A 25684-nucleotide genomic window follows, 5' to 3' on the forward strand; every position below is an offset into this window, starting at 1 on the left:
AGTCACCATCCAGGGATTTGGACTCCTTTTAAGGAACTGATGAAGGCCAGAAGCCATAGCCGCATGTCAGAACCCACGGGCACCAGGAAGCTAAAAAAGGACTCCAGGCTGCCCATACCATCCACACTGATCCTCGTGCAAGCCCAGACACACGCTGCTTCCACCTTGCAGATGTCACCTCACCCGGGAGTGGGGAATTCACAAGCAGCCTCAGTATTTGGAAATGTCTCTTCCAACTCCTGCAGGGAGAGGCCGTGCCTGGGTACGAGTGACGAGGCTGCAGGGAGGACCCGGATCCCAGGCCTGGGTTTGGGCTAAGGATCAGGTCACTAGGATTGGGGATTTGAGGGGTTCAAGGTGTTTCTACCATGGGGGTTGCTGCTCTGAGAACTCTCTGCTGTCTGCAGCAGAGAAACCACAGAGGGGGAGGGGAGGGAGGGCCCATCCACCTGGTTGTTCACTGCAGAGCCTCGAAAACCACCCCAGATCCCCACCTCTACCCTTCCCTGGTTCCACCGGGGAACAGAGCCCTGTGCTTCCCTCTACCCTCTGGCCTTAAGGTCTTCACCTTGATCAAGGTCACCACCTCTCACTTGGACCAATGCAACAGCCACCCCCAACCATCTCCCTGCACCCCAGTTCTCACTGCCCCCAGCCAGCTTCTGGACATTTGTCAGAGATCTTTCAATGATGCAGCCAAGTTCTTCAAAGCCTGGCACATGGTTTACACTCACAGGACATCTCAGTTCGTTCTAAGCACATCTCATGTGGCTAGTGATGGACAAATAGGGCGGCATGGTTCTGGGTGATTCTGGGGCCTCTGGACTGCTCTGCTCCAAGTCCACAGGGACTGCAGCCCACTGTGATGAAGCTGATGGATGCCTGGGGTATCTACCTGCCTTGTTCAGTGCCCAGTACCTAGGGACACTTAATAAATGGTCATTTCCTTTCCTGCCTACCACTCTCCCACCAGACCCACACAGGCTGGCCAGACACCAGCCAGGCTGGGTCTCATCTATGGGTCTCTGGCTGCCTGACTTGAAAACAATCCAGGGCTCCCACCTGTGCCTGACAGAGCATGGTACCTGGGTGTGCAGTGCCAGGGCATGCAGACCACAGCCCCACACCCTTTCCCCCTGCCCCTGGAGCTGCACCATCCTTGCCCGTGGCCATGGGGCAGAGCCAGGGGTACTGGCTCCAGCCATCCCTCCCTCCTGCCTGGGAGAAAGGCCTCTTTCCTGACCACAAAGGGCCCCAGACCTACCATAAGCCCCACCCCAGCTGTCGCTGCCTGCCCCGACCTGTCCTGTCCCCCGTCGGTCACAGCCCAACCTGCTCTCTTTCTGTGTGTAGAGATGGGAACTGGCAGGGACAAGGTGTGTCTGATGGGGATGGCCCTTCCTCCCTGGCCAGGGCCACCTCACCTTCCAGGCCTGAGTCAATCGTCATGTTCTGGCCCTTGATCACGTCTACACTTCCTCCCTTTTGGGGTTAGTTCGGTTTCTAAGGGTGCGAGCAGGAGAGCAGAAGGATCAGCCTTGGAATGCCTGGAATGCACAGGAGCCCACACCTCTGCCCTGGAACCAGCAGGCAGCCTCGCCCCTCCTGGAGCCCGGGAGGGGCCTGGCCTTCTGCCGGCCATGGTCATCCTCTTGTGGGCCCTGCCTGCCTCCACGGCCAGCCAGGGCCTAAGCAGCTCCCTGGGGACCTCCAAGCCTGGGGAGGCTCATCCTGGGTGCTAGGTGGCCCCCAGCCCCCACCTTCTGGACTGGGCTGAAAAAGCAAAGGCTGTCACTCCCAGACACCTGTCCTGTCCCTGACACAAAGGCACACACAGTACGTGCAGGAAGTGATACCCGAATATGAACAAATCACCCTGAGAGGACCCCTAGGTGCCCGTCGCCCCCTCAGCCCTTTCCTGCATCATCCACTGAAACCTCGCAGCCCTGGGAGAAAGGCAGCCTGAGTCATCGGGGTACTTTTCTTAATCCTGCCTATTATGCTATAAACTTTTGGAGAATAAGGACTTACTCATCTTTTTGGGTGCCTTCTTTGGAGGCCTTAATTCCAGTCCTTGCACAGGCTTGGGGCTCAATAAGTAGGTGTTGAGTTGAGCAGACACTTTACAGCGCATAAACAAGTACTGATTCCTGTCTCCCCATTTTCCAGATGAAGATAACTGAGGCTCAAAGGGGTTAAGAAACCTACCCAAGGTCACGCATTGGGAAGTGGTCATGTCAAGATTTGAAAAGGTGCCAGAGCCACTTCCTCAGAACAAGGCGGCTGCCAATACTATTCCACAAAGTGACAGGGAGACATCAGGAGACAGGACAGAGTGGCAAGGTGTTCACCACCCAGGGGAGGCACAGTGATTTACATCTTGTTGGCATCTTCATCAGTACAATTAATCCCAGTGGTTGGGTAACAATTTGTGGTGGAAACTGAGGGTGAGTCATTCTCCTAAGATGCCACCATGAGGGCCTCCTAGCCTGTCCCTCTGACCAGGCCATTGAGGGGAAGGAACTGGCAGGAGGGAGCCCCTCCCTGGGCCATGCCTGACACACCTTCCGCTTTGATCTTAAACAGGCCATCATCAAGGTTGGTGTTATTACTGCTTCCTGTGAAGATAAAGAAACTGAGCCTGGGGAGGAGGGAGACTTGCCTGGGGCCAGAAGGTTAGTAAGTGTCTGTGCTGGTGACTGCTGCCACCTCTGCCAGTTCTCCAGATCTTCAATATTTCTAGATATTCAATAATTGCTGAATAAATTTCCCCCTCCACCCCCAACTCCTTGTCATCTCTCTGCCCATCTTACAGGGCCTGGGGACAAGCCCTTCTCCATTACCACGTCCCTGGAGACGGGAGTTGTCAACGTGCTTCAAAATGTCTGCTCAATTCAACACCTATTTATTGAGCCCCAAGCCTGGGCAAGGGCTGCTACTAAGGGGTATGGAAGAGTCCCCCCAAAAGATGAGTAAGTCCTTATTGTCCAAAGGTTTATGGCTTAATAGGCAGGATTAAGAAAAGCACCCCAATGACTACAAAGATCCAGATCACCTGCGTCACAGTGTTTTCATCCAGTCTGCCCCATTCAAGTCTTGTATCCTAACTTAATTGTGAAAATATAGCTTAGTCCAAGATAATGCAGCAAAAGAGAAAAAAGGAAACAAAGAGAAAGCATAATAAGTAGAAAGTACAAAATAATGTGGCAGGAGTTGGTCCAAACACATCAGTCATTACAATAAATGTAAACGAGTTAAACTCGCCTGCTAAAAGATGACTCTCAGGTGAGACCACAAAAGCAAAACAAAAACCAGCTCTATGCCATTTTATAAGGCATGTACCAAAACCAAAACAACACAGGAAAGTTGAGAATAAAGGAATAGAGTGTGACACACCAGGTGACTGCTGCTGGAAAGGAAAAGCAAAGTGCACGTAACTCGGATGAAACAGAGCAGGGCAATCAGTGTAAACAAGGGATTCACATCCCTGGCTGCACATCAGAAGACTGAAGTCTGGACCTGCCCCAAGGTTCTGACTTGGTCTGCAATAGGAACTGGACATCACTTTTAAAGCTGAGATGTTCTAATGTGCAGGCAAGGCTGGGAACAAGGAAAGGAACCACAGTCTTGTGGTACAGGGTTAGGGGAACAGATTGAGGAAGAGTCTTCAGGTCCCTGCAGGAAGGAAGTCTTATAGGAAGCAGTACCCAGGAAGCACCCAGACTGACTGGTAAACTGGCTGAGAGGCTCCCTGCTGGGAACTTCCCTGGTAATTAGACAGTAAACTCCTCCACGCCCAGCTGCTAATCCTGGGGAAGTAGATCCTAAACTGAGAGGGCTGCTGGTGTAGAAACTAAGGCTCTGTTTTATGGTCTACACCATTTCCGCCCAGGGAAGGCCACCCTGCCTTGGGGGACTTGAGTCAGGCATGTGCTTTTGGGCTTCCATTACTGACACTCACAGAAGTTCAAGCCACCTCAGGGAACGCCAAGGCATGTCTTGAAGATTTTTGCAAGGTTTAAGTGGGGCTCAAACCAATCTCGACACCCCCGGTTATTAGGACAACATTCTGGGTTCAAGACCAGTGGACCAGGAGCACTGGCCTCCATTTATGAAGCAACTACTATGTGCCTGATGCTTTACACACATCATCTCCAATCCTCTCCACAATCCTATGTGCCTCTAATTTGCAGATCAAAATGGACCTCCCACCACTGCTTACTGAGCCCCTACCATGTGCCAGGCCCCGATCTGGGGGTGTGGGATTGGCCACCTGCAAGCCTGCAAGATCCCTGCCTTCATGAATTCCAAAGAGGGGCAGAAACGTGGCCGCAGCACAGCTGACAAGAGTCACAGCTGGGAGGCAGGTCCACAACTCCCACACCCAGGCTCTTTCTACTCTACCCACCAAGCCCTCCATCCCTGTCCGTGGCCTCAGCTTCCATCAGTAACACGGGGGTTTGGTTGCTCAGTTTATAATTGGGAAGAGTCGAGCTCCTTATCCGGGACAGCAGGGCTGGAGTCCTCTCTGCTCTTGGTGGCACCAACTCAGCATCCTTCCTCAAACTTCAACTAGAACCAAAAAGTCCCCACGCCCAGGACAGAGAAGTAAAACCCTAAAAGCCATGAGTTTGAAATCTGAGCCCAGGCTGCTGGGGCAGCAAAGAATTCTGCACGTGACTGTTTTCCTGCAGCCGCGCAGCCTCCCAGGGGCAGCGGGCGGCGGGCAGTGGGTGGGGTGGAGCTACTGGCCAGCGAGCAGCCCGGTCTGCAGTTTGTGTTTACCTTACGATAAACGAGACCTGACAAATCCTCTGCCCAGGGAAGGATGGGCTGGGCATCCAGCTGGGACACCCCACCAGCCTGCTCCCCTGCTCCCCACTCAGAGCAGCTGAGACTCAGACTCCGAGCCTCACCAGAACAGAGAGACGAGGTGAGGAGGGGCTTACAGGGTAGTATTATCTAAGAAAGACAACGCAGTCACAATGTAGGACGGTTGTTAAGAACTGGGACCCAACCTCAGAGCCTCCCAAGTGTTCACAACTTTCCCCGTTCCCCGCCTGTTGCCCCCTGCCCCTCTTCTGAGACTCCGTGTGCCTCCCCATCCAGAGCCCTCCTGCTGGCCCCACATCCTTGTCCCCAGGCCTTGGGCACCTTCCTCTCCTGAGGCCAGCTCCTCTTCCTCCCTCAGACCCCTTCTGTCCCTACTGACTGGACTCACATGCAGGACTGTGGGCTTCCCTCCATGCTGTTCCCGCTGCCAGCTCCCCCGTCCATCCCTGCCCCTCACCGTAAAAAACTTGAAAACTCTTGACCTAGCTCAAACATGCAGGAAAGTACCGAAAACATTGTACCACCTGGACTTAGATGATGTTCCCATATGGCCGAATGTGCTTCAGATTTTGTTAAAAAAAAAAATACAAGTGTTACCCTTCATTATCCCTTGAGCCCCTCCCCAGGGTAGGGTAATTTTGGAACTGCTGGTTTCTTCCTAAGCCTGTTTTAAACTTTCAGTACACATCCGTGTCTGCATCCAGAAACACTATATGGAATTCCTTTGTATGAATGCTTCTTAAATGCACACAAATGTGCTCTCTGTGTCCTTTGTCAGTCTGCTTTGTTCACGCAACATGATGCCTTTGCAGGCTTGTGCTTGGGGACGCCCACCTCGCCCATCTCGAGCCCCTCGGTGCTCCCTCTTCACCCACCCCCTCCTCCAGAAGCCCCATTGCCTCCACTATCTCAGCACTTATCTCCCGCATTGTTGCCGCCTGTGTACCGAGCACACAGAAGATGGGGGATGGTGGCAGGGGGTGGTAGGCTCTCGGCTCAGGTCCTCGAATACTCGAATACCTTTCCACTAGATAGAAGCCCCACCCACCCACCCCACTTCTTGGTGGGGGTGTGTGTGTCTGCACCAGCGTGTGCTCCCGTGACATGTTTCGTGGGGGAGGGGGAGAATGTTAGCGGTCCTCCATGGCTCACCCTCATTCATTCATTAATTCACTCACTCATTCAGCACATGGGCCACTCCAGCCAGTCTCTGGGGGAGACATACCTTCATCCCCATCAGGTGGGCCACCACGCAGAGTCAAATGGCACTGAGATAAAAGTGACAAGGGAGATGGATGAGACAATGGAGGAGGTGGATCTGTCCCAGCAGAGAAGTTAGGGAGTCCTTCACGAGGGACAGACACCAACTGAGGAAGAGACATGAGTGAAGAGGGGCGGGAAGAGCACTGTAGGCAGAAGGAACAGCATGAGTAAAGGCCAAGGGGCTGGAAACAGTATGGAAAGGAGAGAGTGAGGGGAAAGCATTCAAGTTGTGCGAGGTGGCTGCTCCCAGGACCTGAGAGCAAAGGGCAGCCTGGGACTGGATTAAGCAGCAGGAGACAGGACCAGATCTACATCTTACAAAGAGCTCCCTGGCTGCTATGGGGAGAAGGGACTGGGGTGATGGAGCGGAAGCAGGAACTGTGAACAGGCTACTGCAAGTGCTCAGACAGGACAGCCTGGTGGCCCAGCCAGGCTGCTAGCTCTGGAGGCAGGGAGACGTGGAGGAAAGGGCTGCGCTCGCCTGCCTGGAGGCAGGAAGGGGCATCAGGGGTCTCCCTCCCCAGGCTCAGAAGGCTGGAAGACATTAGACCCACCAAATGCAGAGAGAACAAAGACCATGGGCCATTTCTGTCTTCTCTCTCCTGAGACAGGCCAGGGCAGGCAGCCGGCAGAGTGACAGGTAGTGCTGGCACCACCCTGCACAGCCCTGCCTGAGGCTGAGAGGAGCTCGGAATCCTGGCCTCACCCCTTGATGAGGAGCCTGGGAAAGAAATGCTCTCCAAGGCAGCTTCTCCCCCAGCCCCCAGGGCCCTTCTGATGTCTCTCACCCTCCTTAGAGTGTCACCTAAATGGTTTGAATCGAGCTAAGCCTCTCCCCTCAAACTTCCTGTCCCTGACAATGCCTGAAATGCCACCATGGCAGCCATTGTTATAGGTTCAGCTCCGTTCTGTTCTGAATCTAATTTACCAGGTCTCACTCCCTCTGCCAAGAGGACTGGGAGAGTGAGGGCAAAACCAGAGAGAAGAGGCGGAGAGGGTTGCTGGGCGGAGTCAGGGATACCAACCCCAAGGACTCCACCATCTGGTCTGGGGAAGTCCCCAGAGACAGCTGCCACCAGCCCCAGGTACAAGTGGGGAGACCTAGTTTCCCTCCGCAAGAGCCCCTAGGTCCCCAGCATCGGCTACTGGTGAGCTGTGAGCCCAAGGTGATTGCCTTTACTCCTGGCCTCACTGTTACCCTCTGTGAAACGGGACACCACCACCAGCCTGGCAGGCACGGGATCAGAACAAGATGCTCTAACATCCATGGCTGTGCAAGGCACACAATAGGTGTTGAGAAATGGCTGAGTGGGTCATGCTGGTCCTAGTCACCCACATGATGGGAGATGGGCTTTGCTCGCAGGGCCCTCCCCCAAATTGTTCAAGCTTTCCAGCTGTCACTGAGCAATGTGTGCATGTGTGTCTCTCCATGTGTCTTCTGAAAGAGGGGGCCCACATGAATGCCGGGGTGCATGAATGTCCTGTCCCACTTGGGCCACAGCCGCCACAGCTGGAGGGAGACCAGCTGCCTGGACTGCTCTGGTCTTAGCATCCTCCTTGCCCTTAACAGCAGGGTGTGGTTACCAGTATTGGCTGCTATGACTTTCTGGGCACTCACTGTGAGCCTGGTCTGCAGCTGGGCCCACTGCCTGCATTCCCTAGTGACCTCACCAGCTGGGGGTTGCCGCATCACTCCCATTTCACAGGTGAGGAAACTGGCTCAGAGGTGTGACATGACCTGCCTAAGGTCACACAGTTCAGGAGGCAGAGCTGGGGCTTGACCTCACACCTGGATGACATCAAACTCTAAGCTCTTAACCACCCAGGGTACCCCAGGCGGCTTCCAGGAGGACATGTGCCCCTTTCACCAGCCCTCAAAGCCTTGGGCCCTGCCTCCCCCACAGGGTCCCCTCACTGGGACTGGGCCATTCTTGCAGCACTTTGCCCGGGTGAGGTTGGGAAGTGAGGCCAGGCTGCTGGGTGCTTACTGGGACCCAGGTCTGGGTGGAGGGGCAAAATTAGTCCCATTTTACAGATGGTGAAGCTGAGGTTCACAGCTAGGCCAAACTTCTTTGCCAAAATCAAATGCAGGCAGAATTCAATCTAACTTCAGAGATGGCTCTAACCACTTCACTCTCCCCATGCCAGGTCAAACACCTCCTCAGGAAGTCCTCCCTGACCTCCCAGGTCTCCACCCTAACCCTGACAGCCCTCACTTCAGACAAGGAGCACCAGAGCCATCAGGCTGGAGACCTCGTCTGTCCAGCTCTACGTCCCCTTGCCACTACCCTTGCCGGGCTCGCACCACCACAACGACAGCCTGTAACAATACTCATAATTAAGCATAATTCCACCAAGTGCAGGGAGACTGTCAGTGTCTCCCCCACGTCCACCCCCACCCCCCAGGAATGGCACCCCTGGAGTTGTGCAGTGCACCGCCTGTCCATCACGGCATCCAGCTCAATCCCAGACACACAGGAGGCGCCTATTCACATTTATTCGATAGTTATACTCATCGTAGCTGCCGTGGAGTGACGCTTCCTATAATTCTCAACCCTTTCCCTGAATTATTTCATTTAATCCTCATGCTAACAATATTACCCGGGAAGTACTATTCTTATGCCCATTCTACAGGTGAGAAAACAGAGGCTCAGAGAAGCCAAGCAGCTCCCCAGGTCACACAGCTGGGAAGCGGGGGCTGGCTGGGGCTGTACTCTCAGCCATGAGCAGGCTGCTAGGACCAAGGCCCCTCAAGACTCTCCCCGCTGAGCTGGACACTACCCTCGGGGACCTGCAGCAATGGGCCTGACCCTGCCATTAGCTCAGGTGTGAACACCAGCTTCCACGCCTGTCACTAGGAAGCAGGGCGAGGGGAGCAGCAGGTTCACACCCAGTTTCAGCTGCTGGCAAACAGGGAGGGGTGGTATTCTCCAAGGGGGGCTCTCCACTCGCCCATTTCTGTTTACTTGTACAGTCCAAATCGGGACTGCCTGGGTGTGAAGGTCACAAGTCCTGGCTCCTAGCTCCCCTTCGCTGGGGAGCGGTGGGGGGATGCTGACCCTGTGTGGGCACCTCCTATGTGGTAGGGGCATTCTCTCCGTTGTTACATTGGCTCCTCCCAGCCACCCCACACAGAAGATATTAGCACCATTCCTGCTTTGCAAATGAGAAAACGGGCTCAGAGAGATTCCATGATCTGCCCACAGCAGACATAGCAAAGCTGGGACCAGAGGAGAGGAGCTCCTACCCACCTCAGTGCTCACTCTCAGTGGCAACCCTGCCCTCCTCCAGACAGAGGAGGAGGCCCCCAGAAAACTGAGGGTGACCAGCAACCACATCCTAGACTTGTAAGCACAGGGCTAGGCACTGGTAACACTCAAGAGAGTCTTGTTGAGAAAACTGGGTTAGAGGTTATCGGCCACCCCTGTCTGGTCCATGAACCTGTACCCATCAAGGGGAAGGGGCAGAGGGCTATGCTGGGCTGGCCAAGACCACGCAGGGAAGCATCTGGCACCTACCCAGGGCTGTGACTGTGCAAGGCCACCAGGGGGCAAAGGAAGAGTCTCTCATCCCATCCTGGGGAGAGAATCAGGAAGGTTTCCTGGAGAAAGACACCTTTAAGAGATCTGGGATCATCCAGATCAGTCATTCAGTCAGGGGCAGAGGGTGGCCGCCATGGGCCAGGAGTATCGAGAGGGGCAAGACTTGTGTCCTTGTCACTGTGGGTCCCCGAAACTGTAAAGGATGGGAAATTCCTTCCTTCTTATCCTCTGCTGGGAAGGCCAAGACCCTCCTAGCTTGGCTTGATTCATCATAACCTTTTGTTAGGTCCAAGTCCAGGCCTTGAGGGACTGGACAGATGGAGAGCTAGAGGAAGGGCGGTTAGAGGGATGGAGAAGGCAGGGAGCAGGGCGAGGCTGGACCATCTCCCGGTGTGTGGGTGTGTGCATGTGTGAAGGGCCCAGGTCCAGGTGGGGGGAGAACAGAACAGTCCCCCATGGCTGGCACAGAACATTCGGTTGTGCAATATCTGAGAGAACAGCTCGGGACTGGACGGGACCCCAGCTGGGTATGGGAGCCAGCTGGACCCAGCCACAGAGGAACAGCATGCAGGGCCCTGCCCAATCCCTGGGGTTGTGAAAGACCAGGGAGGCTGGGGTGAGGGGGGAGAATCTTGGGAGGGGACGGAAAGAAATGCCTCTGAGCTCGAAACAGTGCAAAGGAGAGAAGGGGAGGGCGGGGGGCGGATCACAGGACAGGGGAGTTCCTGAAAGGGCTGGAACTCAAAGGAATGGAGGGCCCACACTCCCCATGCCAGTGCCCAGGCCGCCTACACCTGTCGGACTGGTCTGCCTGGGCTAGACCACAGGAGCAGGGTGGGAGCCCTGGCCAGTCTTCTCACCTTCACCTGGGGCCTGGGAGGGAGCAAGGAACTGCTTCCAGGGAAGGGGGCAGGGTCTCAGGTGAGGGCACCTTGGAGTGGATACTCCCAGGCAGGTAGGCTGTGCAATTGCTGAATTCCCCACCTGCCTGAAGCCCCTTGTCGGGAATGGCTTGGTAAAGGCTCCCTCCCAGCCAGAAGCCTCTACTCCATTGTCCTTGGGGCGGAGACAAGGTAGGGTCTGAAGTCCTGTCCCCTCCCTCTATCTCAGCATCTCCACGGGGCTCCTCTAACCCTATTATTAAGTGAATACATTAGGCTTATCAAAACGGACGTGGGCTGCCATCTCAATGCAAACATATCAAGACATGTCATTCCCTTCCCAGGCAGCCCTGGGAACCCGCGGCTCAGAGACACCGCCAGTTTCAGGGCTGGAGGTGGATGGGGAGCCACGCCCCTGAGAAATCAAGCAGGGAGAAGGCGGCACCGACGCCGCCCAGCCGCAGCGCCGACCCCAGATGGAGGGTGGACTGGGGGGTGCCTCAGCCGGGCTTCCTCGAACCCGACTCCACACCCACCGGTTCCTCTGGACCAGGCTCTGGAGCGCAGTATGGCAGGTGCCGGGAAGTGCTGCTGCAGGTGGCACGCCCCTCCCCCCGCCCCCACAACGCGCCCCCCATCTCTCGCCTCCTGGACGCCAGGGGCACCAGCGCTGTCCAAGAAGCGCTGGTGAACGCCTCCCTCTTCCCCCGCCACAGCTCAGTTTCACTGCCCGAGTGCACCCCTAGACGATGCTTCCTCGGTCCCTTGCGCTTCCCCCGCCCTCACCCCTGCCTTCACCCCTGCCTTGGGTGTAGTGCCCTCCGGACACACCCCTCTCCACCCGGCGGTGCCTTCCGGCCCAGGAAGACCCCCGGTGCAAGGGCGACCCCAGATCACAGAGGTCCTCTGTACCTCCAGCTCAATTCCCCGTCCTGTAAGCGCCCAAGCCCGTGCTCTCTGGACTCCTAAAACTCTCCCGCGCCAAACAGCGTGTTTCTCCTTGGGCGCCACCAACTTTTTCCCTACCTTGGCGGTGCTTGCCAGCTCAAGAGTGGCCCTTGGGTCTCGCATTCCCGCGCATCGCACACTCCTGGCTGGGTTTCTCGCCCTCTGGGACCCCCAGGGCAGTGCTTCTTGGGCCTCCTCGCAGCCCTCGCGGCCGGCTGCTCCCCTACACCCTGAACGATGCTTCCCGGCCCAGTGCGTCCCTCAGCGCGCGACGTGCGGGCGCCTCCTCACCTGCGGGTCCGAACCGTGGGGCTGTATTTGCCTTTGTTTCTCTTCCTGAAGAGCGAGTTCATGGTGGCGCTCGCGGTGGGCGGGCGGGGCGCCAGGTCGCGGCGCCGAGCTGGGTACAGGGCAGCGGCGGGCCCAGCGCGCACCGAGGGGCGGGCAGCGGGCGCAGGTGAGCGGGCGGCGGCGCGGGAGCCCCTAGTGCGGCGCGGCAGCGGCTCCCCGTCTCTACCCGCGGGGGGCGGGGCGCCCGCAAGCCACTGGCTCTCTGGGCCGCTCCCGAGAAGGTGGCGCTTACCTTCCCGGAGGGGGGGCTCCGGGTGGGCGGGGCTTCCAGGCGCGTCTGGCGAGCGCCCTTGGCCGCGTGGAGTGAGTGGGGCGCCCGGCTGGGGTTACGGGTGGGGACACCGGACACTCGAGAGGCTGGGCTGGCGGGCGGGGGCGCTCTGGCCGCTTTCCCAAGCACGCCCAGCACCCTCCTCACCCCCAACCCCTGGCCTGGCGCGCCTCCTGGCTGAGGGCTGTCACCTGGCTCCCCGCTGCCCCTCTTGGGCATCAGGGCTCCCCTCTCTTCGGCTGACCACCCCCAGGCAGGTGTGGCAGAGATCGGACGGGTCTCTGTGCTCCGGATAGCTAGTGAATTACACCCAGCTGGTAGCATCCGTCGAGGGCAATTGAAAAAAGGGGGCTCTGGAGCGCGCCTGCCTGAGTTCAAATCCTGCTGCCACAACGGTCAGCTGACTCCTTGGTAAGGCTTCTTGCAGCTCCCAGCCTCAGTTTCCTTATTTGTCAATGATAACAACAGGCCCCATCCCATAGGGTATTGAGGAGATTCCTGCAAATAATCACACAAAGCACTTAGCACGTGTGGAATGTGCCAAGTTAGACTCTGCCAGCAGGAGGCCAGGTTAGACCGTGGCTCAGAGCGCCTGCAGGAAAGGCTGCAGTTGGAGAGAGTAAATAGAGTCTGGTGGTGAGCCCGAGTAGTGTCCTGACAACCGGGAGACTTCAGCACCACTCTGGAGGGCACTGGGGGTTCTGAGCACGGCTGGGAAGGGGGAGCACACAGTCCCCAGGGAAGATGTCAGAAGGCATCAGAGATAAGTTAAGCTGAAAGGGCTATTAGGGCTCAGATGGGGAGTGATGAGGTCTGCGGAGGAGGGAGGCAAGGTCCCTCACTGGGCATCCAGAGTCCTCAGGCCAGTCCCTTCCCCAGCTGTTTTGTAAATTTATAAAATAAGGAGGTTGGTGGGGGAGTGGATTCCTATAGGCTTTTCCCACCCCAGACCCCAGAGCATCTGAAAACAGTGTCCTTTAGGCCATCTGTTGTCCCTGCCACCAAAGGATTTCAGTGTTAAAACGGTTACAGAGACTCTAGGAAAACCTTATTTTAAGAGGGCATCTGTGGGTGGGCTGTGCATCAGGCTCCCCAGGGGAGTTTGTAAAATGCAGATTCCAGGGCTCTGACTGCCCCCCCCCACACCAACCCCCTCCCCCTGCCAATCCTTAGCTCCTGACTGGGGAGTGTAGGAAGGGTCCCAGAAATCTGAACTTTCCACAAGTCCTAGTGGTGGTCTCTAGCCTCTCTGTGAGAAGCCAAGAGTTAGAGACCCTGCCTACAGCCCACCCTCCTGGCTGCTCAGGTGGGGAGCCCTGAGCAGACCTTCCAGCCAAACCTAACCCCTCTTTCCCCTCTGAACCTGGTTCTGCCCAGCTCCTCTCTCAGGCACCCTGCCCGGGCGGGTGGGGAGGTCCCCACGAGGCAGCTGAGGGCTTGAGCAATTCCCTCCATCCTGAAGTGACTTCCCTTCCCAAGTCCGAGGTTAGTATGGGGCCTGGCGGCCACCTGGAGACTGCAAGTCCAGCTGGCCAACATGGGGAGCAGGTGTCAGGGAGGAGCCAAAGCTTCAGAATGCAGGTTGGGGGGTGGCACCTGGGGTCTGCAGAAGCCTGAACTCAGCACAGAGCTTGCTCACCCAGGACCCCTTCCTGCACCCCAAGTGGGTCACAGAAAAGGGCTTGGGAGGGAACCTTGTCCACCCCCGCTTTATGGCACAACTCTGAGTGGAAACACTTTCCTTACTTTCTCCCTATTACCTTTCCCTTGGAGGCTAAACCTACCTTAGGAGATGGCCATGGCAGCACTGTTGCCGGGGAGGTGGCCCTGCAAACAACCTGATGGCTGCTGGGACTGGGTTCAGGTGGTTAAATAACTCAGGGCACATCTACACCAGGAAGACCATGCAGCTGGAAAAGAGCAAGATGTGGAAGGCAGCGTCACGCACCAGAAGCAGAGTGCAAGGGAGAAGCAGGAAGCATGTGCGTGTATACGCACAGAAAACTTCTGGAAGGATCCACAAGAAACTGTTAGCCATGAGTCCCCTCAGGAGAGAAATCTGAATTTTCATTGTACACTCTTTTACAGTGTTTGGATTTTATTGTACTTTTAAATTTTTCCTTTGGACTTTTTTTATATGTTCTTGGATTGCTTTTTTGATGGCTTTTTCCAGTTACTTTTTTTTAAGAGTTTTTTCATGCTTTATTATTATTTTTTAAACACAAGTACCGAGGATTGAACATAGGACCTTGAGCATGCTAAGCATACACTCTACCACTGGGCTATAGCCACTGCCTTCCAGTTACTTTTTAAAAACTTGTTTCAAAATGACCCAAGCCTGGCTTTCCCTCTTACCAGAGCCTTCCCTGCTGCCCCCTCCTGTGGCCCCTCCCCACTTCGTGCCCCTCTGTCAGCACCACCATTTTCTATGGAACTAACCTCCTTCTTTGTCGGACTTTCTTACTGGACTGAAAGATACTGGTTGTTAAGGATTATGGAAGCTATGACATGGGTAAAATAGAACCCATGCTGAACAAGGAAGCTGCTCTACCTTCAAGTTGCTGATAGTCTAAGAGCAGAGACGAAGATCCAACAACTACAAAGCCTACTGGGATTAGTCTGGGAAGTAGAGCCTTATCAGGGCTCCAAAGATGGGGAGGAGGGGGAGCACCCTGGGGGACCTGGGATGGAGTCCTTGCTCAGTCCTTTTCAGCTGTATGAACAGCTTGTGGGCATGTCATTTTGCCTCTCTGAGCCTCAGTTTTCCTCATCTGTGAAATGAGCATAACAGCATTCGCCGCCCCCCCACACACACACAACCACCACTTAGTGAGAGCTCCACAAAAGGGAGGGGGTTACACCTGTAGCTGGAGGCTCGATGCCTGTGGAGCTGAGGGTTACAAGCAAGTACAGGAACTCCATACTGTGTCAGAACTCTGGACTTCTCCAATTTCCTAGTCTACCTTCTCCACACCTCCCCAAAGTCTGGCTTGGGGAGAGAGCCAAACTAGGGACCTCCAGGTTAGCAGGCTTATAGCGCAGCTGCTGAGTACCAGCTGTGACACTGGTGATATTACTGCTATTTCTCATTTATTGAGGGCTGGCCCCATGCCAGGTAGCATGGCATGTGCCCAACATGCCTCAGCTGATTGACTCTCCCTGAGGACCCCCAGCAGGTGAAGCGAGCCAGCCCTCCCCACCTGGGAGGAGGCTGTCTTATCTCATGTTCCAGGGAAGGGCACTGAGGCTGGTTCCTGGATTAGCCCGCTCCAGCCCCGGGCTCTCAGACCAGCCCCCGCAACCCACTCCAGGGCTCCACCCTCCTGTGCGCTCTCGGGCAGCGGGGAGTCCTGCTGACACAGCTGAGCCTGGCCCAGGCGTGGGAAGAATTAGCAGATTTAGGGAGGAACTGAAGTTGTGCTTCACCAGCCCTCCTGCCTCCATTCTCTAAAATCTGGCTTCTGAGTTGGTGTGGCTGTGCATGTGTGTGTGTGTGTGCACACACGTGTGCATACACGTGTGCACGACACTCTGTGGGCAGGCCGGATGGGGTGGGAGCTGTGTTCTGGCCCCACGCATCCTCCTCTGGGCAGATGGGATTTGTTTGGTTCTGCGGAGCCCTCTTATGCCAAGTGACTCATCCGCCCTGCTTGTGACGTGGGCTGGGGTATTTGCTTTCCTGGGGTTTACTTGATGGTTAACCCCTCGGAGATGGTACCTGCTGGGCCATCCAGTTCCCTGGCAACCAGGCCACACTTGGCCCCTGAACCCTGTCCCCTCTCAGCAGCTGGGCCTGGCTGCCAGCTCCCAGAAGGCCAGCACCTTCCAAAGGGTCACCTACATCCTCCCTGTTTGCTGTCATTGTTTACCCAGCAGCTGGAGAGGCCCTCACCCATGCCCTCACTGGCTTGGGTGTTTCTGTGAACCAGTCTGAAACAAGAAGGGCGGCATTCCCCCAGCCCCAGAAAGAGGGGTGTGCAGGCCAGCAGCCTGATCCTTACTGCAGAGCCTTCTCCTCCCAGGGCGGAGGCCCAGCTCAGCCTCCTGTGGACAGTAGCCATCTCCCATCTCCAGCTGTACCACCTCACCCCAACCTGGGGAGCAGATTCCAGGGTCCCTCCTCTGAGATTATGGTTGAGTGAGTCTGTGTAGGGCCCTGGAATCTGCATGTTAACAAACACATACCCCCTGGGATGCTGAAGCATGTGGGTTTCTGGGCCATCCTGAGAAACACAGCTGGAACAGAAAGAGATGCAGAAAAGCTTAGGCCCTGGTCTACATCTATCTGCCTGGGAAGAACCCACAGGCTGTAGCTTGAGGTCAACCTAGGTTTGAATCGTGGCTCTGCCACATTCAGCTGTGTGGCCTTGGGTAGCTGGCTTAGCCTCTCTGAATCTTGGTTTCCCCATCTGTAAAATGGGGAAGAGCTAGGGCTCTGTGATGTGTGCAGAGCACCTGGCACGGAGGCCCTTCTACTCCCCACTCTCTGAGGGGAAAGGAGGGGGCTGGCCCGGTTTCACCCCATGTTTTGTAACATGTATTTACTTTTCTTGCAGAACAATGCAAGGGATGGAAAATCATGCTGGCCCTCCAGCCCAGATGGGCTGACTCACACTCAGCCCTGGGCTGGGGGCCTAGTGAGCTCCCCACAGCCTCCCTGGGGCCAGAGGAGAGGCTGGGCCCTGGTAGCAAGGACAGGAGAGGGTCCATGGTGAGTCACCCACTCTGCCTATCCCTGACTCATCCCCTGAGAATGTGCCTCAGGGCCCCACCCGCCCGGGGCCCCTGGCTGGCTGCCCCATCCTGGCCACCACCCTACTGCCTGCCAGGCAGCCCCAGCCCGCTGCCCACCCCCCAGGGAGCTACTGCTGGAATAACCCTCCTGCCAGCCTCTCTGGATGCAGGTGTGCACCTGTCCAGCTGTCTGCTGTCAAAATATTGAAACAGTTCCTGACCAGTGGTTGAATAGCGGCTGCTCTGAGCACCCAGTGCCCTGGCCACCCTGGCCTTGCCCCAGGACCGAGTCACAGAGGGGTTAACCTTCTGCTCAGCAGGAGGCCCCTGGGACCTGGCCTCACCCACAGACTGGCATCCACTGTGGCCCAGCCCTACTGCCCCATCACCCCATCTTGCAGATCTGGGCCTCATCTTGAACCCTGGATGGCTTTCCAGCACAGCCTACTCCACGTCTCTGGACACCTCTTTTCAAGCCTGTCCCTGTGCCTCTCAGATCAGGCACTGAGGGCCACCCAGTGAGGAGGTCACACTGTCAGGGCAGAGAGAGGATCTGGGTGGGGCCCTGGGGCCAGACAGGCTCTGCCAGGCCTGGGATCCCCGCAGGACAGGCTGCTCAACCCAACCCCAAAACTCCCCGCCCCTTGACCAAGCCGACTTCCTCCCGCCCTGCCCCGCTTGCCAGGGCTCACAGTGCTGCCCAGACCGGTGGGGCTACATTTCTGGGACCAGTGTGTGACAGCCCCTGGGGATGGCCCAGGTCAGGAGGTCAGGACCCCATTCCCTCCTGAGCCTGGGGGCCTGAGTGAGGGACAAGACAGGCCACGGGGACAGAATGCAGAATCAAATCACATTTTAGCTTGAAGCCAACCCGGATTGGAATCCTGGCTCTGCCATGCATCCAGCTGTGTGATCTTAGGCAGGTGGCTTAACCTCTCTGAACCTCAAATTCTCCATTTGTAAAGTGGGTAAGAGCCAGTGAGCTAAGATGTCAAATCCCAGCTCCCCCATTTCCTAGCTATGTGACCCTGGAGGAATGTCTTCAATTCTCTGAACCTCAGTCTCTCCACCTGCAAAATGGGGACACTCCAGCTGCTTAGGGTCTTAAAAGGATTCAGTGAAGTAAGATACATAATAATAATAGAAAATAACTACTTTTGTTGCATGTTTACTATACGCCAGGCCCTGGGCTAAGTGCTTGGCCTCGGGAGTCGGCACTGTGTCTTCTAGCCTCACTGAAGGGTGACAGAAATACAACAAAGTGCACATATTTAAAGTCTACCATCTGATGAGTTTTGACATAAGCGCCCAATGGTGAAATCATAACCAGAACAAAGACAACAAACTTGCCCCCTTCTTCCCATTTTTCAGATGTGGAAGCAGAAGCTCCAAGACATTCAGCACCTGCTCAAGGGGGTCAGGAGGGGCCTCAGGATTTAAACTCTGTGCTCTGAGCCAGCACGCTTGTCCCCAGCTCCACCACCAGTGGATGGCACAGAGTAGGTGCCCAGGGTCATGTTGAGAGAATCAATGAATGAACAAGAGGGTCAAGGCACCGTGGTGGTCCCAGGGGAGGTCCCCAGAGGAGGACCAGCCATGGCCTAGCAGGTCCTGAGTCAGAACCATGGTGGAAGAGAAGGGAATCGTTTGCTCATTCATCCAATACTTATTGAGCATCTACTATGTGACAAGTTCTGTTCTAGGCAAACAGGATACAAGGTGAGCACAATGGATACAGGTTCCTGCCCTCAGAGAGCTGGTGGCAGAGGACTGGGGTGAAGTTCCTGTGTGGGTGGTGGCATGGCTCCTATGACCCCAAGGACAGAGCACCCCAGGCAGACAAAGTCACGGAGAGGGGGGACTGGGGACACTGTGAGGAAAGTGGCCAGACCCCAGTGGGACTGAGAGTGGCTGGAGTCCTGGCAAGGAAGAAGGGGGAGATCCTCACTGGCAGGGACCCCGGGTTCCTTCATCATCCTCCTTCCCTCCCAAGAGTCACTGATATTTCCACGAGAATCAGGCTCCCCTGGCCCCAAGGGGAGGATCATGACCTCTTGCCCCCACAGTGCCTCCCACACATTCACCATCCATTTATGGAGCACCTACTGTATGCCCCACCCTGTGGACACAGCAGCTAGCCAGATACGGCCTGCAGCCCCCAGTCTGGGAAGGGAAAGTGATAGAAAAGCAAGCGGACGACCACATATAAAGAAATGAAATGACCTAAATGCCCATCAGTGGGGCAGCGGCTGATGAACGACGAAACGGCCTTGCTCTGGAAAGGTGGACTGGGGTCAGGAAGGCGAGGAGTGCGCAGGCCTCACAGCGAGGAAAGCCCAGGGTGTAGTAAGAGAAGCAGTCGGTGCTGTATTCTTGCCATTTGTGGTTTAAAGTAGAGCTGCCCCTAATTTGGCCAGTTTGCCCTTCTGCCGGTCTAGCCGGGTCTGGGCCTGCCTGGGCCCTTTGTCCACTCTCTCTGCTGAGGTCAAACATTCCTGCCCTGGACCCAGGAGGCCAAGCCACGGCAGGCTGCCCTCCCAGGCCAACCTCCGGTCACCGGCTCTGGCTTAATCCCTCACCCGGGTCTGGGCCTTGGAACTGATGAGTCAACGCCAGTCAGCTCTGGACAAACACCCCCGCCTCCTGGCCCTGGGGTCCCTGCTCCACTCCCTCCCAGCTCATACTGTTCCCAAGACAGGGCCCAGCCTCTGCTGGTCCAAGGATGACTCGGAACAGCCCTGTCCCACAGAACTTCCTGCAATGATAGAAATGGTCCGTATTTCAAAGGAGGCACGAGCCACACATAGCCACTGAACGCTTGAAATGTGGCTTGTGATGTGGGTTGTTTCATTTCGCTGTTCAGACTATATTTATTATTTACACAAATAGATGACATGTTCAGATCCATTTAATTAATTTAAACAGCCATATGTGGCTGGTGGCTAGCACACTGGGTAGCTCCAGAGAGTCAGCCTGGGCCCAGGAATGGAGAAGTGGATGACCTAGAACCCTGGCCTCTCCCCAAGGCAGGGGAAGCTTGGGGATGGTGCTGGCTGGGCAGCCAGGGCCTCAGGGACTGAACTGGGGGGGGGGTCCCTGGGGGTCTGTTGAAGAGGCCAAGCTTAGCTTTTGGTGCCTGTGGCTGCCCCCAACTCAACCTGCCAGACTCCATGGTCTGACCCCAGCTTGGTGGGCAGAGTCAGGACCCGAGGTGACCTCTGGATGTCGGAGTCCCGGCTGCAGCACCGTGGTCCAGCCTCCTTCATCCCTCCTGGACCTCTGACCACTGCATCGCAGCCCTGACTCTCCCTCTGCCCGTCCCTACTCCCCGGTACTATTCGGACTCACATGGGGGGCTGACATTACAACTGATCTGCTGAAAGGCAATAGTGACACGTCCTGCCTTCAACCCAGAGGAGTTGGAGGCCATAGCTATCATGGCCCAGGTGCCCCTGAATGCAGAGCTTGGGTGCAGGGTCTTTGCCTTTGGAAGTGACCTCAGGGCACAGGGATGGGGGATGGGAAGGGTACACCAGGGGAGGCAAACCAACCCAGGGTGCAGTTGCAAGCTGGGCCCCGCAGTGAGCTGATGGTGGCCCCCCAAAGAAGACAAGTCCAAGAACTAACTCCCTGAAACCTGGGAATGTGAACTTATTTGGAAAAGGAGTCTATAAGATATAATTAAGAGAAAGATCTCAAGATGAGGTCATCCTGGATTTAGGGTGGGCCCTATATCCAACGACAGGGGTCCTTAATAAGAGAAAGGCAGAGGGAGACTGGAGACAGGGATGCACCAGAAGGCCATGGGATGCCCCATTGAGGCAGAGATGGAGCGATGCAGTTTAAGGATGGAGGAAAGGGCCACAAGCCAAGGAACACAGGATCCGGAAGCTGGAAAAGGCAAGGAAATGGATTCTCCCTTTGGAGCCTCCAGAAGCAGCTAACTCTGCTGAAACCTTGACTGCAACCCAGCGAGACAGACCTCAGGTTCTGACCTTCAGAAATGAAAGATAATAAATTTGTTTTTTTTTTTAAGCCACTAAGTGTATGCTAAGCTGTTAAGCAGTAGTGGGAAATTCACACACGAGGGTCTCTTCTTACTGCCCCACAGGGGACCTCGTCCGAAGCCATTAAGGTGACTTTGGGACCTAGGAAGGTCATGGGCGGAGGTGGGAGAGTAAGGAGCTGGGGAGTGGGTGTCTCCTTTCCTGCTCTGCCCTTTCCTCGCCCCGGCCCCTGGGAGCCTACCCAGCATGTCCACCCTGGACACCTTCCCACTTTAGTTACCAAAGGGTAGGGCAGCATGCTGGTGGTCCCCCAAAGGCCAATGAGATGCTGCTGCCCTGGGCGGGGGGAAGATCCTTACACCGTACTCCCTGGCCCTGTGTTTGTGGGGTGTGCACGAACTCCGGAGAGTTAGTGTCAGAACTGAGTTGAATCCTAGGACACATTTGGTGTCAGAAGTGTCATAAGTGAAAACAGTTCAGTCATAAAAAGGAGCAGAGCTCTGACGCCTGCTACCACGTGAACACGCTTGAATACATGATGCGCAATGAAAGAAGCCTGTCACAAAAGGCCACATAGTGTATGACTTCATTTATAGGAAACATCCAGAATAGGTAAATCTATAGAGATGGAGAGTCGATTAGTGGTTGCCAGTGGGTTGGGGGAAATGGGGAGTGACTGCTGAAGTTACAGGATTTCTTTTGAGGGTGATGAATGTTCTAAAACTGATGGTGGTGATGAAAGGGAACAGGATCTTCTTGTTTATAGAAAAGCTGAAGTCATCCAGGCTTCCCTAAGTCCTGGAAGAGCAGTTGGTTAGGACAAGCCTGCAGGCATTAGGGGATGGCAAGGAGTCTGAGATTACTCCTCCACTTCCCTTTAGAACTTCCAGAGCTGAACAGAATCTTTGGAGATTTTTTTTGGGGGGGATGCTGGGTCTACCAGATTGCAGGCATTCTGGTTAAAAGCAACTTTCCTTATTGTTACCAAAGCTGTTGCCCCCAGGATCATACCCCTGCACCTCCCTCGACTAGAGACCTTTTCCTCTTATCGAAGTCCCAGGAGGCAGCTGCAGAGAAGAAAGTACTGGTTAGGACCAACAGGGTCCAAAAGGGTGGAGGATCTGCCTTCCAGTGGACCTTCAGCCTCATTACACGCTCATCGCAATGTATTAGCACGCTAAACGACACACCCACCAGTGTCATGACAGTTGACCATTGCCATGACAACACCCAGAAAAGTCCATACAAGGACTGAAAAACTCGGAACAAGGACTGACTGGCTCCATCACACCCAGAACGAGGGCACGATGGTGGGAGCCTCTCATAAAAGTCCGCCTGGCCCGATCGGGGCCAGAGACGTCTCTACTGGCCATCTTGGCAGACGGCTCCCCACTCGAGTGCTTTTTCTCCCCTTCTCCTTGTTCGAGCACCTGCCTTCCATTTCTCCTTCTGAGCAATAAACTGGCTGTTCACCTTGTCCCTCTGTCTCTGCTGTGCAAATTCTTTCACAGCTGGCAGCGAGCACCTACACTTTGGTGGGCTTCCTAATTTAGGGGTCCCTCCATCTGCTAACAGTGATGATTGCATGATTCTGCAAGTAGGCTGAAAACCACTGTAAATGTGAGAATTACGTTTCAATAAATAAACAGTTATCATTTTCCTACTCTGCACCATCTCAATGCCACCCTCTCAGCAGAGTCCCATGGGAGAGGGTCCCTCTCTCCAAGCTGGCACTATTTACCACTATTTTGGTTTTACTTTTCCAATGTGATTTTTTTATTATTATGGTCAAATATACATAACATAAAATTTACCATTTTAACCCTTTTTCAGAGCACAGTTCAGTGGCATTACATATACTCAAACTGTTGTGCAACCATCACCACCATCCATCTCCACAACTTTCTCCTCTTCCAAAACTGAAGCTCTGCACCCATTAAACATTAACTCCCCCCACCACCGGCAGCCACCTTTCCACTTTTGTCTCTGTGAACTTGATGACTCTAGCTACTGCGTATGAGTGGGATATCACAACATTCGTCCTTTTGTGTCTGGCTTCCTTCGCTCAGAATATCTTCAAGGTTCAACCACGATGAATCTTGTTTAGGGCTTTAGAATTTCCACATTATCCCCATTTTAAAGGAGGAGACGCTACAGCCACATACACTGCAGGGACACTGGAAGGTGGCAGGGCCAGAACTCACATGCAGGCTGACCTGACTCCAGCACCCACCACTCACCACTCGGCCACCCAGCCCCTTCCCCGGGCATCCTACCTTTGCTCCGGCTCCCTCCCCTCCTTGCTGAGAGCTGCTGGGGCTTAGAGGCTTTAACTCACCTTTGAGCCCTGACTGCATGTACAGTGTCTAGTGGAATCACAAAGTGTGTGTGTGTGTGTGTGTGTGTGTGTGTGTGTGTGCGTGTGTGCGTGTGTGTGTGTAAGTGACTGGACTTGGGAGTGGGCTGTGGGCTGAGGAGGGTGGGGCTTTCTCAGTCAGGCTCCCCCTGACTCAGCCTCCATCCAAGCTGCCCAACGACCAGGACCACTGCATAGAGTTGTGCAGGCTACAGCATGCTCACCTGTACATGGCCACCTTGCCAATGACCCTGTTGGCCCTTAAGGTTCCCAAATCTAGGAGGTCTCTGAGCTCTGCTCTTAGGAGGAGGAAGAAGGAGCACGATTAGAAGCAGGCCCTGGGACAAATGAGATGTGGTGCAGAAAGCAGACTGAGGGTTGCCGGGGCAGGGGGAGGGAGGAAGAAGTGACTGCTTGATGGGTACTAGTTTTCTTTCCGGGTGATGAAAATGTTCTGGAATTAGGCAGTGGTGATGGATGTACAACTTTGTGAATATATTAAAAGCTACTGAATTGTACACTTAAAAGTGGTTAAAACTGGTAACTTTTATGTGATGTGTATTTTATCACAATAAAAAATGCCCCACTCTCTCTAGCTTCAGCACCTTCCCAGGGCCTTAATGCACTCTAGGGCCCAGATCAAGGGCCACTTGTACCCCCACCAGGGTCTAGACCCCTGGACCTTCTCACTCCCATCCCCCTCCTCATCTCAACAGTGTCACACTGAGCTTTCCAACTAAGGACATTTCCCTGCAGGCTGCCTTCCAGGGGCATCTGTGCTTGGATTGGGCCCAGTGTTTTACTCAAATAAATGCATTTCTAATGGCTGAATTTCCTGTGGCAGTGGTCCATCTGCAGGGGAGATATTCAAAGATGTGGGGTGGTTTCTGGAGTCTTCCAAACCCACTTACCAAAAGGCAGCTGTGGCTCAGTCATTCCTGCAGGGCATGTAGGAAGCAGCAGATAGAGGCTGAAGGTCCTGCCCCTGAGACTGACTTTGTGCCCCTAGTGTTCCCATGGAATCAGCCCATTTTTTTGGTACCTCAGTCCCGAGCCAGGATGCCTGCTTGGATAGTTTTGCAGCTCAGGCTGGGAAATCACATCTTCCTGGTACTCCAGCTGCAGCCCTAGGGGAAGAAGTCCTGGGTTGGATTTCCTTAGTAGCTGTGTAACCTAGGGCAAGTTACCCAACCTCTCTGTGCCTTAGTTTCTTTGTCTTTAAAATGAGGATTAACAGAGTTTTGACCTTAAAAGGTTTTTTTGTTTTGCTTTAATTTAGGTGTAGTCAGATAACACAAAATTAACCATTTTAATGTGTACAATTAAGTGGCATTTAGTGCATTCACAGGAGTGCCAAAACATTTTCATCACTACAGGGGTTATTTTCGAGGATTAAATGTGTGAATGTTTGTAAAGCCTTAGACCTGTGCCTGGTACAGCCTGTGCCAAGTAAGGGCTCAATAAATGGCAGGAACGATTGGTAGTAGGACAGTGTTGGTCAGAAGCACCTGGCAGGTGGTGCTGTTACTAATTCTCTTTCCTTGGCTGGAGGAGGAGGGAGTTAGGCTCCCCCTCCCCTCCCGGCCCCATTTTCCACTTTGAGCTCTCTACCCCTGCAGCTGTCGCACCCCTTCCCCCAACCAGTAGTGTCCTCCCCAGTTGTGGGAGGGGCAGCGCTGACTGTAGCCGGGAGACCTGAAGCCTCCCCGCAGTCTCAGGGTCTCTCCTTTGCTCCTCTTGGCTTTTCTTGGACCCCTCTCCCTGCATTTCCCATACCCGCTCCAGCTCCCCCAAGCTGTCACCTTCTGCGGCAAAGGAGACCTGTGTAGGGGTGGCCAGGAAGATTCTGCCTGGGTGGGAGAGAGTAATGGGAGTGGGAGCACGAGCACATCTGGGAGCAGCTCTTATGAGCAGACCTCCCCCACTTCTGAGCGCACCTCCTCCCTCCCAGGGCCGGTGTTTACTCAAGATTCTGGGACCCCCAAGCGCTGGGAGTGACCTGAGCTCTGCCAGCCAGCCCTGCCAGGCGTGTCCACTTAGAAGAACCACTTGGGGAGCTTGTTAAATAAGCACACTCCCAGGCTCTCCGAGAGGCGCCCGGGAACCTGCAATCCAACACGCACCCGCCAAGGGGGGCTCAGGAGCCAGAGAGCTTGGGGTAGACTGCCCCCTCCCATCCTTCCGGCCATAAACATCCTGCTCCGTGGCTATTTTATGCCATCTCAAAGCCTTTCATGCTGTAACCGCAGCCCAAAGTGTGAATGCTCACTATAGCCCTGCACTAACGCCCAGGAGGAACACGGGAGTTTCCTTGGCGAACCTCAGGTAGAGCAAAACATCCCCAGGCTCCCATCCCCCCCTGATAATTCCCCTTCGTGGCAACCCCTGGAAACGCAGGAAAAACACCAGCCTTCCATACAGAGGCCGAGCCCCACCCAGATCGAGTTCACCCAAGTTCCACACGAAGTTTCGAGGCCCTGTGGAGAGATTATCTGAGG

The 25684-nt window shown here is 55.1% G+C and overlaps 1 protein-coding gene and 1 long non-coding RNA gene across 2 annotated transcripts in view; both read right to left on the reverse strand.

Annotated features, from left to right (window-relative positions):
- PPL (periplakin) overlaps positions 1-25684 on the reverse strand; it is an 87632-nt gene that overhangs the window by 30295 nt on the left and 31653 nt on the right. Inside the window, 1 exon segment of the mRNA XM_032460300.1 lies at positions 24229-24313. Within this exon segment, the coding sequence (XP_032316191.1) occupies positions 24229-24313 (85 nt within the window).
- On the reverse strand, positions 594-19560 carry LOC116657544. Its single transcript, XR_004312664.1, has 3 exons — positions 19551-19560; positions 13599-13605; positions 594-3513 (listed from the first exon to the last, which is right to left on the reverse strand). It is a non-coding gene; the product is annotated as an uncharacterized LOC116657544 (long non-coding RNA).

Source organism: Camelus ferus, chromosome 18, assembly GCF_009834535.1.
Source record: "Camelus ferus isolate YT-003-E chromosome 18, BCGSAC_Cfer_1.0, whole genome shotgun sequence".
Lineage (NCBI taxonomy): Eukaryota > Metazoa > Chordata > Mammalia > Artiodactyla > Camelidae > Camelus > Camelus ferus.